This window comes from Crassostrea angulata, chromosome 8, assembly GCF_025612915.1.
Source record: "Crassostrea angulata isolate pt1a10 chromosome 8, ASM2561291v2, whole genome shotgun sequence".
Taxonomy (NCBI): domain Eukaryota; kingdom Metazoa; phylum Mollusca; class Bivalvia; order Ostreida; family Ostreidae; genus Magallana; species Magallana angulata.
The window spans coordinates 18,671,603-18,692,102 of NC_069118.1; the positions used below are offsets into that span (position 1 = coordinate 18,671,603).

The 20,500-nt window shown below is 31.6% G+C and overlaps 1 protein-coding gene and 1 pseudogene across 1 annotated transcript; one reads left to right on the forward strand and one right to left on the reverse strand.

The window, feature by feature from the left end:
- The first annotated feature begins 2,357 nt into the window (after positions 1–2,357).
- Positions 2,358–7,671, forward strand: LOC128158514 (macrophage-expressed gene 1 protein-like; annotated as a pseudogene).
- A 2,754-nt stretch (positions 7,672–10,425) lies between these two features.
- Positions 10,426–16,151, reverse strand: LOC128158516 (uncharacterized). Its single transcript, XM_052821386.1, has 5 exons — positions 15,996–16,151; positions 15,277–15,341; positions 13,690–13,827; positions 11,126–11,185; positions 10,426–10,959 (listed from the first exon to the last, which is right to left on the reverse strand). Exons 1-5 carry the CDS (start codon positions 16,073–16,075, stop codon positions 10,706–10,708), a joined length of 597 nt encoding a protein of 198 aa, XP_052677346.1. The 5' UTR covers positions 16,076–16,151; the 3' UTR covers positions 10,426–10,705.
- Positions 16,152–20,500: the final 4,349 nt, after the last annotated feature.

Genomic DNA, 20,500 nt, shown 5'->3' on the forward strand with positions numbered 1-20,500 from the left:
TGAAGAAAAGAAATTGAATGAAATTGAAAAAGTAAAGGAAATACTTAATTATTGCAAAAATCTTGGTATGAAAGATCCTGGTTAAGAGTCGTCTTTCTTTATTTTACATGGTCTCAAATATCTTGGGATCAATTTTTTTATTTAAAAAAATCACGAAGAAAAAAAGGAACAAGTCTATGCTAAATATGTAGATATAAGATTAGTAGTGCTTATGATAATGTTTGAAGCTGAAAAATTATATTTTTGATGAATGCATTATATATATTTAACTCTTTAAAACAAAATATTAGTATAGTTAATTATATTATAGATTGCGTTTTACTTTTTAATATACATTAGCAATTATAAACAACAACCATACGCATATCAATACATACATTAGATGTCCATAGTGATACACATGCATGTGTGGAAATGAAAAACATGCTCCTTTTCAGAATTCTGTCTTTCCCTCATTTGGCTTGCAAATCCGGGCTTCCACTGCTATTGCTACCTAGCTGTATTTATTTTAATTAAAATACATTAGTTTAATGTCACCGTTTCATTAAAAGTCTTTTACTGCAAATGTTTTTTTTAATTTGGAAAGTTAGGATCAATTCAAGAGATCGTACTACGGTACTTTCGATTTATATTCATCATACATATATAGTTTAAATGAAAATTTGACATCTGCTTACCTATATCGATAATCCGCCACATATGTATGATTGTCTGTTGCAGATGACATGACAAAAATGTATTGCCAATAGCAGCAGAGCAGGGAAACGGTATATTATTTAGATTCCACGTTTTCCGTACAAAACAGCTGATAATCAATGTTAGTTAAAAGCTTTAAACAGGAAGTAAATTGACATTCTTTTTAAGCGTTTTGATGATTTCATTCCTATCTCATCTCCTTAGTTAGAAGAGTTCAATTAAATGGTGTATAGCTATTTTGTACCACGACATAATGTTATCAATCCGGAACACAACGGCGTTTCGAACGGAAGTCAGACATGTTGTGACGATGTAGCCTTCCACCTTAAAGTTTCTTGGTGGTGCCCAACAAAAAAAATAACCCAGTGTAAAAAAAAACCCCCACATAAGATCAAAAGATGGTCGTTTATCGGAATTTTATATACAGTTCAAATAAAAAATGAACACTTTGTGTCAAGATAGATATTCTTTCTCTGCTAAATTGTTAAAAAGTAGCTAAAATTAAATAAATGCCTAACTACGTCATTAAAATTTTAACCCTGTCATTAAGAAAATGGAAAATTACTGTACGGGTATACATGAAAGGTGGTGGTCAAGAATTCATATCATCATCTGCGGTCTTCAATCAAAAACATACACATTTCTAGTGTGTTTTTTAATCCTCCGTGAATTTTGAGTTTGAGCCAATGACCAAACGTGCCATATTGCATTTCTTCCACGTTTTAACTGTAATCGACGTTCTTAATCTTTTGATTAACTGTTTTCTCTCTTTTATTTTCCACTAAAGTACTTTAATTTCCTGGTATCCATGAATGTTGTCACCCAAAGAATGATTTTCATAATGATATATGTCTCTAAAGCAAATACTTTTATCGATAAAACAGATAACACATTATTTCAACCCAATATTGACGGTTGACAGTTAACTTTAAAAACATGACCTTGTGGGTTATCGTAGTAATTTCTGTAAAACTCCCTTTTACAAACTTCCCGATGATTTAACTAATGAGAAGAAAAATCTAAATAAGCACATTTGTTAAAGATTTTGATGTTGAATATATTTGGGACATTTATCATTTTTTTTTGGGGGGGGGGGGGTGGTGGGTAAAAATGTACATGAAAAAAAAAGATTAAAAAAAAGGATTCAAAGATCCTCATTAATGTCATTTGACTTGTACGATAAATCGATGAGGAATTCACATGACTAAAATGAGGTTTCAAATTTGCTTTGATAAAGTTACTAATGTTTGAGATACCCATCCCCTTTTACAAAAATAAATCAAAGTACTGAAGTACTGAAAGCCGGGCTCATCTGGTGTGTCTTTATGCATATTGTGTAGTAAAGACTGAAATCTCTCTCTCTCGCTCTCTCTCTCTCTTTCTCTCTCTCTCATGCTTTTACTGTCGGCAAAGCGTCAGAGAGCTACCAAATTTTGTAAGCGGCTATAAACAAAAATATGTCTGTCTAGTAGGAAAAAGTTCAACAGTTGCTGCCTTGAATTTTGCAACAAGCGTTATATATTCAATACCCATTTCTTCAACGCGCAGCAAAGTAGTTCATGGAAATTCATGCGCATTTGTCCAAAATGCATAGTCTTGTTTATAAAACACGTTATTAATAAGAAAATTCTTTCGAAATTAAAAAAAAGAAGAAACAAAATGCCAACACTTTTGACAAAACGTGGCTCTTTGTGTAACTATTTGGTATAGCGGAAGCTTTTACTTTGACGCTGTTTGGTTTTTTGTTTACTTTTGCTATTTATAGTAACATTGGCGTTTTGCCTGCCTACAGCTAGGACTCTGCTTTCAGCAGAGCCCGGCTAAAAAAAAAAAATAAAAGATAGTAATTAAAATCAGTCGACAATTATTGTATGGTATGCATGTAACAGTTATCTTTATCAATAAATTTATTTTCTGTCTCAAACTTACGTTCTGTAAAGTAAATGAGATTATAAATTTATTAAATAATCAAATAAAACAAAAATTAATGCGAATTGCGCACAAAAAATATTAAAAAGTATTCTACAGTTCATTTTAGATTTAACTTTAAACCGTTCGAGAATCGTGTGGTTAGATCAATAATTAGACGCACTGAAATGTTTTTTAAATACATGTATGACTACTGAAATTTTGACTGATAAGAAATTTTACTTCCTCTTTTAATTTTTTTGTTATCACTATAAACGTTCCCCAAACCCTATCTACCCAGACTTGCTGAAACAATTGACCAGACATGTTAGTTCTGTGCTTGCTCTGTTTGGCGATTTCACTCATAAATTCAGAGGTGTCAAACTTTACACATGGAGACCCAAGAATATGTTACGATGAAAAAGGAGAAAAACCTTTTATGTTTGAAGTTCTGCCTGGGTTTGGTTGGGATAATCTCGTCAACGAAAATCGAGGTGTTGTTGTGAATTTCAATTATTCAAAATGCAAGACAACAGAGGACAGGCGGTATCTTCTTCCCGACGGGGTCGTCACCATTCCTATCAAGACGAGTCAAATGAACGTTTTTTCCAAGCTCTATGACCACTGGTCTCAATATGAATCAGATACAGCAAATTCGATCAACATTGGTGCTTCGGGAAGCATAGAGGGAGTTAACATTGCTGCAAGCTTTTCTTCTGAATATGAACACATAAAAAACATCAGTTGGAAGATAAGTCGTTCACGACCAAAGTTCAGGCGAGGTTTGTCCGATATACAGCCAAAGTTCTTCCAGATGTACAGCTTGACCACTCTTTTCGTTATCGTCTGCTAAGAATCGCAGGACATATTCAACAGAACCGGAAGTTGTCTACCAAGTACAAGAGCGAACTGCTGGTCCGTGATTTCGGTCACAGGATGAATGACCATCTTTAAGTCTTCCTTAAAGATAGCTTAAAGGTGTTTAAAGGTAGCTTAAAGACGATCTTTAAGCCACCTTTAAGCTACCTTTAAGCTATATGTATTGCTTAAAGGTGGCTTAAAGAAAGCGTAAAGATGGCTTAAAGGCAGCTTAAAGACTATCTTTAAGCCACCTTTAAGGACAACTTATAGGTCCTTAATGTCCAAACTTCTTTAAGCCACCTTTAAGCCACCTTTAAGCTACCTTTAAGCCACCTTTAAGCCATTAAAAAAATTTTAATTCAATATTGTGCTTAATTTCCATCAAAATGTATTAACTTTATGAAAGAAAAGGTATTAAAACGGTTTTTGTTCTAGAAAGAAAAATCAAAAAAAAACACCAAAAAAAAAACGGCCACGGTGAGAATTGAACCCGGGACCCTTAGTTTACTAGCATCATCACACATCCTCTGCGCCACGGCATCTTACATATTTATACGTGTTTTTATATCCTATATATCAGTGGATATTGAATCACTGTATTGAATGTGTTTACTTGAAAAGATTTTGACAAACCATTCAGTTTGTAACAATCAATTATATCTAATTTATAAATTACATGCAGGCATGTATTTAGAATGAAATACGGAACTTGGTTTTCAGTGAACAAAAATATATTATACCTAAATGGAAACCGTTAGGTTCACTATAGTAGGCTTTCTTAGTTAATAAATTTAAACCGAGTAGATATACGTAATTCATCTAATTTATAGCTATAAAAATGTAAGAAAGAAAATGAAATCATTTCTTTTATTAAATGCATTGATACTATTAGGGTATTTGTTCAATTTCCCGCAATTTCCCGGTTTTCATGATCGCGGCGCCGTTCCAATATGTTTAAATATTTACATGTAATTGTATGTGCATGATTTTTAAACTATCAATTCTATAACAAACAAAATTACCGATTACCGGTGACGTATTTACTGCATGTGGCAATTGCAAATGACTTGTACATACAATTGTATGATGTGCCAGGCCGGGTATATTTGACATATTTACCCTTATACATATATTTAAATAATCAACCCCTATTTATGATCACCGGTACATTAATTAATTAGCCTCAAGATTTTACTCTTACATACATGTATCGTTAATTTGTAGACGTAACATATTTAAAACCCAGAGCTAGGAAATAATACTTTGAAAATGAATTACAAATGTAAATTAACTTTTATTCACTAGACTTATCGTATACTCGTACATACTAAGATTCAACGCCTTTAGAAACCCTGACGTGCACCTGGGCACACGACACACCTGTTGTGTATATCTTGTATATTCTGTGTTAGTTCCAGGGGTTTTCTTAAGTTGGACAAACAATAGACTTTAATGAGATATACACAAACATGCACCTGGGCACACGACACAACTGTTGTGTATATCTTGTATATTCTGTGTTAGTTCCAGAGGTTTTCTTAAGTTGGACAAACAATAGACTCTAATTAGATATACACAAACGAACATAACTATGTCTAGACAAACAAAGCAGTAATATCCTGCCCGATATAACAAAGGCAGTTGAGAGTCTTTTCATATTTAACATGTATCTAGCAGATCTAGAGTTAGAAATAATGAAAATTGAAAAAAAAAATACAAACCTTAAACCGATTAACAAATTAAATCATGCATTTTTGGTTCATTATCTTTATTTTGTTTAATAACCAGATGAACTGAGAGAGAGAGAGAGAGAGAGAGAGAGAGATATTTTTTTCACCGATTAATTTATAATAGGAAACAAACATAGTTTAATTAGTTTTATGCATATATTAAGATACAGAGACTGCGCTCATCCTTACAATAATTTTGAAACCCCCAAAAAATTATAAAGAATTTTATAACGGCAATCTGTGTCCATCAGAGCAGTGCTGATGATAGCGATCTGTGTTTAATGGAGCGACGATTAAAACCGCCTGGAACCCCCCCCCCCCTTCCTTGAAAATTGTATTATCACTCGGATGACCCCCTCCCATCTCTATAAAAGAGCTTTTGCATTAAATATATGTTTTTATTGTTCAGCTTGATCAATATTGACTTAAAGGCCACTTAAAGACAGTGTAAAGGCAGTGTAAAGAGAGCGTAAAGGCCACTTAAAGATGCTTAAAGGTGGCTTAAAGGTAGCTTAAAGAAGTTTGGACATTAAGGACCTATAAGCACTTGCTTAAAGGTGACTTAAAGGCGGCTTAAAGGTTGTATAGCCTTTAAGCTCCTTTAAGTCACCTTTAAGCCACCTTTAAGGACTTGATTAAAGATGGTTTTTCGCCCTGTGGGTACACACGTTCTTACCAGTGTCGACGCCGGGGCTTCCTTGTCAAAGTGGATCAAGTCGACTCTTCCTTAAAGATACTACAACAGACAGAGTAAAAATTGGGTTTTCAGCAAGCATTTCCCTTTCTGGTATAGCTAGTGCAAGCATCAAAGATCAATATTCAAACACAAAAACGGAACTTGAGAAGTACATGAAAAGTGTCAAGAATTCGGACATTAGAACCATTAGAACCTATTGGGGACCACCAATGAGTCCGGAAAATTTCACGCGCAGCAAATGGACAACTACCATTGGGAATGATTTGGTTGCTGTTGACAGGAATGGGTTTCCACTTGACTATGTTATATCCACGACAACATTACCTTAGCTTTCTGAGAGTCTGGTGGTTCAGAGTGTTCGACAGGCGATCTCGTCCTATTTTAAACACAACACGTATCCAGGATGTACGAACCCTGATTTACTTTTGTAAAATCTCAAATTTGGACGACGGTTCATGCCATGCGCCACTCACTAATCTGAGCTTTGGGGGAGTTTATCAAGAGTGCCTCTTCCAAGGTAAACTTGTCAATGATGAAAACTTGTGTGACAAACTTGCGACCAAGAATCCGCAAACCCAGGATTTTTCGTGCCCAGACGGATTTGAGAATGTTCTTCTTTACAAAGGAACAACGCATACAGCTCAGCAACAGCACCAATGTCACAGATGTTGGATATTCTTCAAATGTTGTCATGATCAACTATTTTATGCTTCAGCAACATACACATCGTACTGGTGTCGAGCAAAGCCAAACTCTGAAGTGCATGAGGATAGTGGATATCAGTTTGGGGGACTGTTTTCAGACAGAACCAATAACTTTGTCACGCAATCAAAATCATGTCCGCAGTATTTTAATCCTTTGCTGATTGCTTCCAATGTCAGAATTTGCATAAGTGATGTTCTATAGTTGCCAGCATGGGAATCCTCTGGTTGATGGCAAATTGAGCACAGTGTGTCCTAAGGGATTTAGTAACCACTTAGCAACAATAGAAAAGGATTGTGAAATTCAGTATTGCGTGCGGACTGGTCTACTCTCTGGTTTAAAATTCCCAACCGTTCATATCCCACCATTTTCTGACGTCCCAGCAGAAGGTATAAGAGAGCCAGCTCATTTCATTATATCCCATAACTCTGAGAATTGGGTTCAACTTGTTGACTCTGAAATGAAAGGTAAAACACCTGAAGAGTCAACATGGACAACACTCACCTCGGCACCCAAAGAAATGGAAACTTTAATGAAGGCATTCACCGAGAATCACGTGGTCAAACTTAACGATGATTCAGGAATGTCAAAAGGCGCCATTGCAGGTTTGTCCGTTGATTTGACGACTGCTGTATGTCTGATTGTCGGTATAGCCATTGCCGTGCGAAGAAATCGCAAACAAAAACGAGAATATAACAGAATTGGATGAGCCTCAGTTGAGGTTGAATTCATTATCAAAATATAATTTTATGTCAAGGGCAACTAACTCAAGAAATCCATATTAAATATAATTGTCATTGCGTTTTAATTGTTTTAATAGATATGGATGTAAATCAATGAATAATTAGAATTAATTGGTACATGTGATTATTTTTTTTCACTGCAATATAAAACGTGGGTTTTATTCAATATTACGAGACTTTAGCAAAAATATATTCAGTAATCTTGCTTTGATTTGATGGTAAATGAGATGAATGTAGGCCTCGGATTAGGAACTAATCATATCAAATTCAAATATAACAAATAACAATTTCAAGAATTCATTTTAATTATCTCAACATTTGTTTTATTGATGTAGTGTATACAAAGCTATTGATATGCTTCATATTAAAAAGAAATAAATTAATCATTTTTCCTGTACCCGGGGGTTTGTATATTTTTTCTTTTAAGTATACTGCCATTATCATTTTTTAACTTCTATATTTTAACAAAAAAGAAGTAAACCTTTTATTGCTATGTCTCTATCAAAGAGATAAAGATTGGAATGAAGACAATCATTACATAACCAAACGTTTGACTTATAATTCAATAGTATTTAAGATCCTATAATTAGTTTTTGCAGGTTGGCTGTTTTTACAGGTTTACGGCGATGGTATATTTCGTATAAAGTTGCTTTAAAAAAGTCCAGGGAAAATTAAAGGAAAGGTAACAGGTTTGCTTGTACGGAATACTGAGATTGAAGTAAACAAAAGTAAGACACGATGAAAATGTGTAAAGAACTTAACTTATTATTTCAAAGAAGTTGAGTTCTCTGGATGAAATTTCATGCATTTGTTTAAATGTATGACCTTTACTTAGAATCCATACCAGTTGCATAATTTCGTTTTATGCTGAAATGTTTTTGTTGTACTGCTTTTCACGAGTTTTGATGTTTCATTTTTAGGAAAAAAGTTGCGTACCTATTTTTTAGTTTCAAAATTTCCACAGTTAAGACCGCAATAACCGTTTCCCGAAAAATCCGTTCAGTGTATCTCCATTGTGTATTGTTAACTTAAAGGTCTTTCGATTGTCAAATGACGTAATTGTGAGCATTCCGGAATAATTTACCGTTATCGGTTGTAATATTAGTGTTATGTGATGCATGGTTTTACCAATATTTCTTGATTTAACTTGTGTTTAATATCTCTTAAGCTATGTAAAGTGAAATGAGACTAATGTTTTACAATTTATAGAGAGTAGTCTGAGTTGAAATCGCTGAATTCAATGAAAAACTGATATGACCATACACAGGAAAAGTTAACATGGACTACAATTATTATGAATTGTAGTCCATATTAACTTTACCTAACAACGTAAAACTTTCTTTGCAGATTTCTATAAAAGAAGTAATGAGTTACAAATGTACCAAATAGCATCGAGTTTGAACCATTTCAAAAGTTATAGGCGTTTGATGTTGCTAAACTGAACCTATTCTTAGTTGAGAAATTATCAAAATGCACTCTAAATGTGATAGATTTCTTACTGGCAAGTTTAAATGGCCTTAAAATGCATTAAATATAAGATTTCGATAAATTTCTTTAAAAAGTTGGTTTATTATATAGAAATCAGAAAAAAATTGTAATGTTTGATTGGAGAGCAGTCGTCGCTATAATTGCTCTAATAAGCGTACCAGTGTTAGCTCCTACAGTACAGCGTGAACAAAATATTTGCAACATACCAATATTTAAGTTTAATTTGAATGTTTACACATTAATCTTCAAATTTAAAAAAAAGTATTTCACGGAAAATTTTTCGAAATAACGTAATTACATGTATATCAAATTGAAGAGCGTGCTAATATTCAAAAAATAATTTTTCGGACTTATAATGTACCTTACTTTTCTTAAAAACGCATCACCATTTGGCGCTTTGTTTTAAAGCTATGATGTCAATATTGTATTCAAATTTCTTTGTTACATGTACAAAATGTACTATTGTTTGTGTGCCATAACAATAGCAAATCACAAATTTAAGGGGTTATGCGGATCCTTGACGACCAGATCCGAGCTTCCATATATATAGTCAAAAGCATTTGTATCAGGGCACATTGACGGCAAAGTTCCTATTTATGTTATGGTATATGTTTTGCATCCACTTTATACACGTCTATCTATTTTTAAAATCGGGAGGTAAAAAAGGTGAGAAAAGATCATTTTTAGCTAAAGTATCATAACATGCACCTCCTATGGGTGTGGGCTGCTTAATTTATTTGAGACCTATAGTGTTTGGCTTTTATACTACTATATTTGTAGTAGTTATCTTGAGAAGTAACATAAGGGTAACGGTATTCAAAAATACTCACATAATTTTGTTGAGTTGCGTGATAAAATTGAAAATCCTTCAGAACCCGTATCAAGCTAGTAAAACAAAAAGATTGATCTGTTAATCGGGTGTATTAGAATATAGCTCACAATAAAAGTGATTATTTCTATTTGTACTTTTTTTGATAAAACATAATGTAGATTAATACTATCAACAACTGGCAAACAAAGTCACGGTAAACCGTTGTAGTTTAGTACTTACCATCAGCAAATTGTACGTATTCTTTGCTGTGTTAATTGAACCTCTTTTACATCTTTTTTTCTTTTTCCTCGATGACGTCTTACACAATTTTATCAAAGTAAAACGGAGGGTTTTATCTTTTCTTTTATTTCCATCACTGTTTCAAAAGCTTTTACGATTTTTTGAGAGATCTTATTAAAATTCTATGTAGTTACTTATCAATTGAAAATAACTTTAAAATTATTAACACCATTTCGAATTTTTTAAACAAGTTTATTAAGTGTTTATTTAGGTATTCGTGTGCGTGTAAAATATTTGAATATTTTTGACATAGCAAGAGTATGAACAAAAAATAATAAAGTAACCTTTATTAGAAACGAGCAAAAATGACAAAAGCGTAAAAATAGCAACTGCAAAGCAATGTATTTTCTAAACAAACAATACTCAATTTGAAAATATCGAGTTTTGCAGTTCTCGTTAACATTACAGTTCTGTTTACTTTAGAATGATTGAAATGAAAAGAAACAAAACTATTCATTTTACATTTAATTTTAACATGAATCAATTTCACATTTGTCTCATTTGACCACATTCTCTCTGAGCAATGTTGCATTGCGTCTGGTTGAACTAGACGTTCATGATAGATCAGTCCATCCGCCTTCTGGCAACCGGTCATAAATTAAGTGTACATACTTTAGCAATAAAGAAAAAAATTACTTCAAAAACCTTACCGTTCTTCAACTAATTAATACATAAATCATATAAATTTAATCTTAAAATCTAAAAATTATTAATTTCATGTATTAAAATCAAAAAATTTGAATTGTTTTGTGGCATAGAGAGTTTTATTTTATTCTGTTCCTCTATTTTCCATTTCAGCAATATCGGTATAAACGTCAGAAGAGGTACTCAGTAGGCCAGTAGGCCTAGGAACTCGGCAGAATAGACATATCTCTCGTAAAATTGCTAAAATTAAAATGAAACTTAAAGCAGATCCAGCAAAAATGACTACAATTCTATCAAAATTTGTTTTGTGTTCTGGTGTTTGCATTTGGTCTTTGCATTTTATATTTTCTTTGTTTTCGTTTTTACAGCTGATTGATTCTGTAAAAAAGAAAAAAACCTCGTACGTTGTGATTATTGTTTGGTACGTTATGATATTTGTTTACTCCATATGAAAGGGGTCTAATTCTGCTGATGAAAAGCCAGCTTAGAAAATAATTGAGTTGAAGAACGTTTATCAAATTAGTATTTTTATAGTTATTTGTACCTGGTTTTTCAGTTGTGTCCTTTATTTCGTCTTTGTTCACAGATCCATGGCTCGTTGTTTCTACAAGTAAGATAGATTAAAAATATTTTATCTCTTGTTTACTTTATAAGTAGAACTGTAGTTCAACCAGTTTAGGGTCAAATGATGATAAGTAAATGGGAATCAGTGCCCACTCTACGTGATACATACAAATTGGTTATAATACAACCCTTTAAAGTAGTCCATCCATAACTAAGGCAAAAACAATTTTGACTGATCTATACTTCATTAAAACTGTATTTTTAAAGTTTTTATGGGGCTGACATAAACCAAACTCGGTAGTATGTATGTAGTCAATTAAATGAACTTTTTGCACTTAACTTTTTTTAAAAAGTTGTCTGCACTTTATAAAAATTTTTAAAAATCATTTTCGGAAAATATGTATTGTAAATTATGAATTATTTTAGCATATTCGAAGAAAACGAAAGCTTTTGCAACTTTTTACCACGATAAATGTGAGCAAATTACTTGTACTAGAATCTATATTTAAAATTGCATTTTTTCCATACTCATCAATGTTAACTTCAACATATGATAGTTTTTTTAATATTTAATTTTTTTTTTAATTTCAAAGGTGAATCTTTATAATTTAATAATCCCCTTTAAATCACACTAAGATTTAGGGGATCAAACTTTTTATATATTAGATATGAAACATGATAGTTATGAATGGACTACCTTAAATAGCAATCAGACTGATATTTGACATCACAAATCTTAAAATTTTGAAATATATTTCAAAATATCTAGACTTTTAACTGGACAATGGAATTTTCTCTTAATTTTTCAAAGATATATAAATTGTTATCTTTAAGATAACATAATCACAAGCTTGACCTTTTTTTTTGTTATAATTATATTATATATAATTTTAAGTGTGTCCAACTTATTTTAAGTGTTAGCAAAAATTTTCAAAATGTTTATGCGTAGAAAGAAAATTCTAATATATTTGTTTATCTTGCAAATACCTATTACATTGACCGAATAATGTAACCTAATAAACCAAAGCTATATTCCTGCATTTATCCGACGTTCAAATCCATTTTGACGTAATCTTTCTTGGTTCGTTTAAGCCATAGTGTCATGGTTTCAAATGCAGCGAAAATTAAAATCAAAGTACTAAAGTATTGACGGAGGTTGATTTTATTGATTATTATTTATCTTAAAATCAAAGATGTATAATTTCGAATGGCAAGTAGCTTCTAAGCTATATTTAAATAATTACGCACAATTTTTCCAATCTATACTACTATATTTATATAATGGACTCGAATTTTGTTGGGCTTTAATACCGAGAAATCAGAAGAAAACTGTCTTTTGTTTGATATATCTTAAACATCATTTGTATTTAAGGATTACCAATATGTTTTTATTTTTTCTCATCAAGCTTCGCGAATTAATAATCAACAAAAATTCTTTAAAAAAAATCCGGAAATCATCTGGATTTTTTTTTAATTTTAAAATTTTGCTCATGCGCATTGCATTCAATCTAATCCACGTTTCCGCAATCTCACATTTGCATGAAGAAACTCAGAAACGATAATACAAATACGCGTAAATTTTCATTGAAAATTTGTTTTTTTCTGTTCATCAAAGAAAATACGAGAGATACCTCTAACTCAGTGCATTCAATACGAAAAATCCCGAGAGTTCCGAATGTCAACATTGTGTGTAAATTTGAAATGAGTAAACAACGTTGGCGAAAAAGTTTTGAATTCTTCCCTAATATGAATTAAATTTTTAGATGAAAGGTATTCATAGCCTTGAAATGGTTTGTTATGAATAATTTGACTGTTATTTTCAAAGCAGCTTCATTTATTTTCTTCAAAATCGTTTCAGAGCGATTTTGCAATTTTTGGCTACATTACGGGTATATGGGAGGCATTTTAATGAAAGTGTAATGAAATTAATAGCATTATTGCAGGCTTAAATCTTGGTTATGTAAATGTCAACAATACGGTATGTCGATGTATCTATTATATAAATGTCCGAAATTACATACAATGTCAACCCGTGCACGCACGGTCATAGTCTAGTATGAATTATAACTCCATATGAATCATGTTATGCAATATTTAAAAAAAAAGAAGTAACGCCACCAAACTCGAAAGCAATATTGAACTCTGGTTTAGGAATCCATACGGCTACAAAAATACCTAAATTATTTGTACCATTTAATCTGAGGATTTTCAAGATATTGATAAACAAGTTTTCTTGAAAAGCAATTCTTCTGAATACATTACATCGAATTTATCAATGACTTTCGAGTATTTAAAAGTACTAAGTCTTGTCAGCGGTCGTTTGATGCGTGAAATGTGATATGTTGCAGGATAAACAAATTACATGATAACTGTCTTGAAATATAAGCGATATTGGGCCCAGGTCGAAAATGTCTCCTACCTTCGTCCAAATATCGCTTATATTTCAAGACAGTTACCATGTATTTTCCATATCAAAGAATACAAACTACATGTAATGATTTAATAATTATAATTTCATCCTACTTAGAGTACTTAGTGTCTTACCTGTTATAAGAGTAGAGGAAACACAGCCGTAGACATGATGACAAGGAGAACAATCGCAATTCTGGAGACACATAATGCCGTAATATAATGCAGGACATTCAGCTGAGCAGTTGGTACCAAAAAACCCAGCCGGGCATTCTAAACATTGCAACATAACGTTTTAATCTGAATCATACAAAGATTTAAGATAACACGTAATAATTCTAAGTGCGTTTTAATCTAAAAAGGGGTAATTACGTTTATTGAAAGGCATAAATTAGCAGAGAGAAGCATACTAATTTTTGTAGGCATTATATATAACGCCTAAGACATGGTAATGCTTTCTAACGAAGTTATGTTTTTGTATCTTTAAAAATACAATGAAGACAGTACTTTTACAAGAACCCTCTCTCAAGTTTTCGAAGTACAGACTAAAACGCATCTTACCAAACATTGTAATGATGTAAATTTATTCTAAAGGAACATTGGTCCGATCTCTTACCTTAAATAACCATGTATAACTTTTAACCAAGGAACTATATGCATGTATAACGAGATTTATTAAAAAGTATATTCGAATTCAATTAAATACAAAATCGTCTGTTTCTGCAAAAACCTGGTTTATATTTATGTCACAACTTAGATCATTTATTTAATAATGACTAGGGGTTGGGACTTTTCATTGTTTTAACAAAAGTTACGTTCTTAAATAAATCTCATAATTATATCAAAAGAGTTCATAAGTTTTAGTTTCAATATCTGACACACATTGTAATATCTTTCTAATGCACTTATTTCAGAAAGACTTTTTTTTCACTCTTTTTTGCATTATATCGCCTTGCTTTGCGTAACAACGCCCAATGAAACTAGTTATTACGCCTAATACCGTGAAATCATTAGATTTCGAGGTGGCTTAATTCTGGTGGAACTCATGGGTATCTCCCATTTACAAGTAAACATCCTCTACGAATTTATGAATTAAACTTTTAAAGTCATACTTACATTTAAAGGTATAAGAGAATGGACGAAATTTCGTCCCCACAAAAATGTAAATTTCATGCAATCAACGAAAATTGACTCTCTCGAATTCAAATGTTTCCACAGTTTTTTTAGAACTGGAAAATGATACACATGGGGTTTTGTACAATTGCTTGAAAACAGGTTAAAAATTAAACTGCATTCTAAAAAATGTCAATAACAAAGTTATACGCTATATAAAGACTTTGCAATAGTTCCTGTTCTTCATCGTTCTAAATATGCATTGTGTAAAACTCTATAAACCATTAACACTATGCATGCATGTAAATTGATAAGGTTGGAAATAGCTCAATAATTATTACATAACATGTACACGTCGTTGGATAACAACTCTTGATTTATCACACACAAAGTAAAGATATGAATTCTTTAAAAAGTTTGCTTATTGATAAAGACAATGTTTTTCAATTGTAACCAAATAAATGTAAGATGCATTTTAAATGTATGAAATAATCATAAATGTTATAGAATGGATCTTTAGATGTGATGTCATGGGATTAGTTTAGGCTATCCACATTTTAACAAACTGTTAATATATTTTCAACTTTCTATAACTTAAAAGTGCAGTACCTTTGCAAACACCTCCATCATTGTAACGACCATCCCCACACGTTTGAGTTTTGTCTGCTAAAGCTCTGAAAGCCATGTCTTAATGTAAATTTAGTTTGAACACATGGAACAGGCAAAGTTTCTCTCTCTCTCTCATTCCATCTATCTATCTATCTATCTATCTATCTATCTATCTATCTATCTATCTATCTATAATAAAAAAAATGAAAAGTTTCAAAATATATTTCACTCTTTTCCCTGGACGTCAAGACAACGATAGTGCTTATATACACGTAATTTGATCCTTAAACAGTTGACAAAAATATCATTATTTGTTCCACTCCTTATATAACTAGTAGAAAAAATGTGAAGAACCTACACCAAAATGCCACGACATAAACATACGTATATAGCATTTTTTGCACAAAAATGAATTCATTTGCAATAGAAATATTACAAATTTAATTTGGTGGTTAACGTTAAAAATGACTTTTTCTTTTAAAAGAGTTCAAGGTCAAATACATCCCATTTTCTTTTTTTAATTATTTACAAATCTGTAATTTCAATATTGAATAATGAACATATAATAACAATTGATTCGATTCTTTCTAATATAAAATTATCTTTTCACCTAGCTGTTCATTCGATAAAATCAATAATTATATGCAAATTGTTTGTAAAGCAAAAAGGAAAATAATGCCAAGATAACATAAGTTATAAAACAAGTAATTAAAACATACCTTATGGTGATATTATTTAATTGGAGTGTCAACAGCAATGGTATTACGACTGTAAATCCACAAGCAAATTTTGAGAACATTTTTTAAAGAAATGTAATGATGCCCATTTAACATCATGATCTCTTGAAATGAGGAAATAATTCCTATATAAATAGCATCATGGAAATAAGTAAATGTGTAAAAATATTATGAAAATTATAAACAACGACAAATTAAAACGTATGACCGGAGTGGGAGATCAGAGGTTAAATAACTAATTAAATATTGACGTCACAAACGTTGAAGGTTGTCAACTGCAACGGCTTTGGCAAACATCAAAATGAACGGTGAAGGCTGCTGTAGGGGTTATTCCATTATCTTGAACTAATTCCTAATGATAACGAAGAGAATGTGAGATAAATCTGATATACAAACAATACTGGAAGTTTAAACTGTAAATAAATATCTAAAAGTAGGAACCATTACTTTTTAAAAATATGTGCATACAGTTTTCGTTACTCGCTGGCGTTAATATGGAGTACTATATTTAAAAAATGTCTTCAAGTTGACGGTAAATAACTAGTGTTTTTTTTAATTTCACATTTCCTTTTCGTTACATGTATCATATATCTACATATATGTATATGGCTCTATTAGATTTGACGTAATGCTTAGGAGTATGCAAATTGAACAGAGTATCGAGAAGGGTGAGGTCTTATTTACGGGTACCTTTACGTTAAAAATTATAGAGGTGCATGACATATTCGCTTTACCCCCGAAATAAACAATATGAATATGACAAAATAAAAATGATTAAACTGTGATTTCATGTCACTGTTGCAGTATTGATTGTTGTAGACAATGCTGAACATCATTTCCGATGCTACGCATTATGAGTATGAATTATGAGTAACTGGATTTAAAAAAAAGTCTTCACCCTTAATATCTTATCTCCAGTTAATCAAGTACTTACAAATGCCTTGCACATGCGATATGTAGTTTTCCTGCTTTTACGATAGACCGATACAGTATTAACAGTTAGGAGCACACCACAATTAATTTTCCATAGCTAAGTGTCGTTAAAATGCTTTTCCTGTTTAAAGGGCAGAACAATTGTAGCATCATTTAGATTATACAAATCTGTCATACTCGACGTATGTGCTTAAAATATTTAACATTTTCAACGGAGCAAATTTAAATGTATCAAATGCAATTTAAATGACAAAGCTTGCTAGAAAAATTTCATATAATTTTTGTATAAATACGAAAACTGAAATGTAAAAAATCAAATTTAACAGAAAAATTGGTATGTTGCCCAAAAAAAATCATGCTGTAAGGGCTAAAACAGATACACTTTGAGATGAATGCTCCCAATCAATTTTGTTACTGATTAAATATCGTATAGCATTTTACAATAAATTAACCTTTATCCTTGAATTATTTCGTGCATTGTAACATTTCTTGGCCATTTAAACTCGCCAGACTGACAACTATCATATTTACAGTGCATTTTAATTTTCAACTTATCATCGTTTTTCGATAATGGTACAAACGCATAAGGTTCCTGTTGCGTACATGGGACGGCGTACAGTATGGTTCAAATGAAATTGTATCCTCTTCAGTAGTTTCATCTGTCTTTGTAAAAGATGGCGAATGTGGTCTGAAAATGTTAAAAAATTAATTGAAATTAGTGTTTTCAATATGATGAAAATGCAAATTACTAGACTGGCATATGACCAATTTTCACCAAGGACCATATCTTATTACACATACGTTGTAAGTCATTTAATCATCATTCGATAACCATTTAATAGTATACTCTGCTTCAGTGAGTAATTTTAGATCTGTGTATCTTATGGAGTATTTTAACAGAGCTAATATTTAGCTATTAATATCCTCTGCTTTTCACGTTTTAATATATTGTAACAGTTCCATGATTGTATATTACCATATACTAGAATTAGTAATGTGCTTGTACTTCTTATATGTGTGTGTTTATAACGTAGATGCTTATTTTTGATTTTGTTATTTGTATGATTGTAAACATGTTTTATTGCAGGACCACGATGAAAACTACCTACATGTATTTGTTATATCCTGGATAAATAAAGGTTACTAGCATTATTGTTATAATAATTAAAAAAAAATTAAAACACAAGCGGGAAATAGTACTTGCTGAGAATTGACCCTGATCACGCCCCGACCAAAATTATCACCTCATAATACTCAAAGAATGATCCCTTATTCCTTAAGTAATACAACACAAAATTCAACAAACACATTCAATATAAAAAAAAAACATCAATAATTTTATACACATTAAAAATTAGAATTTTTTTTTATTGTGATAAATAATGCATAGATATACATTATATTTAATTATATTCTTAGTGTAAAAGCAAACTTATTTCTATCAAACAATGTAAACAGAATTGAAATCATCATTCGTTTTTCAGCAGTACTTGAATGAGAAAAATGGGAATTTCTGTAAAGTGTTCTCAATCTCAATAATTTATTTTTAGTAGAAAAAATACCATCAACATATTTATGAATAGTGCAAATTTATAGTATAATGAAATATATAATTTATTATACAAATGGAAAATGAAAAAATAAAAATAACAAACCGTCAACCATCTCAAAAATCCATAAAACGAAATACAAATTCAAAGCAGAGCAACACGGTAAAGATAGAGGTAGGATCAGGTGCCTAGGAGGAGTAAGCATCCTCTGCTGACCGGTCGCATACGCCGTGTGCTCCTTGTCACAATTTGGCGTGTCATAATTGAGGTAAATGTCAAAATCGGGAAAATGTCATAATAGGGAATAAACGAAACGTTGATGATTTGGCTTGATTGTGATGGTCAAAATACAAAACTTGAGCCAACACGGACCTCCATTATATTTGAGGTAGGATAAGGTGCCTAGGAGGAGTGAGCATCCTCTGCTGACCGGTCACACCCGCCATGTGCTCTTTGTCGTAATCCGGAAAAATTCCGGAATAGTTCGTTGACAATTAGGTGATTTATCATGGTCTAACAATTAGTATGAAAACGTCAGTCAGCATGCGACCCAGTGGAAGATTGTATTTGCTGACAGGTCGTTGTATCGACCACGGAACTTACGAAAAGATGCCTTTGAAAGAAACATAAAATCTTTCGTTCTTGAATTTTTCAGAAATCTCGCTATTTGCTGGGATTTCTTATTATCTATTTACACATATTCCGTGACTCGGATGCTAATTCACACCTTTTTTATTCCAAATCTTTATCATACTCTTCTTCTACAACTGAAAGAACACTGAATGGATACAATTAACCCTTAAACTTTACACCAAATGTGGTTTTCTTCTTTGTTAATAAATGCAAGTCATATACAGTACAATATCTTTCTGAATGTTGGACTTAAACCATAAAACGGTACAAATCCGATTATCTTCACGCTCAGCTGATCGAGTACACAAACAATCAAAGTGAAATTTAAGATGTATTTCCATGGTTAAAAAATCACACAATACTTCGAATTGTCTCAATTTTCATCACATGTAGGATCTGTAAATGTACATTTTACATTAAAATAACATCTGATGTAATTACCTTTAAAAAAACAAGACACAGCATATGTTTGTATCGTATTTATGCATTAAATAAGTAGAAAAACATGTAAACTCTGATCATTTTTCGTGTATTTCCAATTCGTCTCCTGCTCCCAAGTGTGTTTCAATTTATTTTCAAATTAGTTGGTACATGTAGATCTTATGTTCTTTATCATTGTTTTAAAGGGGATAGAAACCAGAATCAAATATTTATATAATATGACTGTTAAGCTTACGTTTTCATGAAATCACATGCAGGATGGGATTATATTGGTCACTACAATGCTACAATTCATCATTCAGTTTATTAAAATAGGTGATCAATTTGTAGTGTCGGTGGTACTTGTTTTTAAATGTATATGAGAACTGACTCAAGAAAATTGCCAAAAGTTTAATAGTATTAGGTGAAAGATTTCAAACCACTGCTTTATATGAAAATCAATATATGCAGGTGTATTCAACGTTATGTGGTGATATGTATGATTATAATAGCATGTAGATACATGCAGTATGAATAGGGTTTCTTATTAGAGGAGATTGAAAAACAATTAACCTTCTAAAAGATTAAGTAAATATATTTTGTTGAAGGACAACCAGATGAATCTATGGTCAATAGAGTAAAATGGAAACGGTAGGTTCAATTAAATGTCTATTGATTTTTTATTTCTTAAAACTCAATAGATTGGCATTATGAGGTATACTTTTTTTTCTCAAAATTGCATATTTTTCTAACTTTATAACGAAATGTCCTCTTGATAGAATGTTAGTGAAAGTTAAACGCTATAGATTAATTACAACCATTTTTTGAGCCTTTGATCTGTGATTTATGATGCATTTACCTTATTAATATATACATATTGAAAGGGTTTTATCTCTTTTAAGACTATAACATAATACTTTAACAGTGTTATATAGATAACAAAAAAGAAAA

What these genes read in the sequence shown, in the direction of transcription:
- LOC128158516 (XM_052821386.1), bottom strand. Translation starts at nt 16,075, where the DNA reads ATGTTCTCAAAATTTGCTTGTGGATTTACAGTCGTAATACCATTGCTG. An exon ending in TTCCTCTACTCTTATAACAG is followed by an intron (nt 11,186 to 13,689) that starts GTAAGACACTAA and finishes TCTTACTTGTAG; the next exon opens with AAACAACGAGCCATGGATCT. An exon ending in GGACACAACTGAAAAACCAG is followed by an intron (nt 10,960 to 11,125) that starts GTACAAATAACT and finishes TCTTTTTTACAG; the next exon opens with AATCAATCAGCTGTAAAAAC.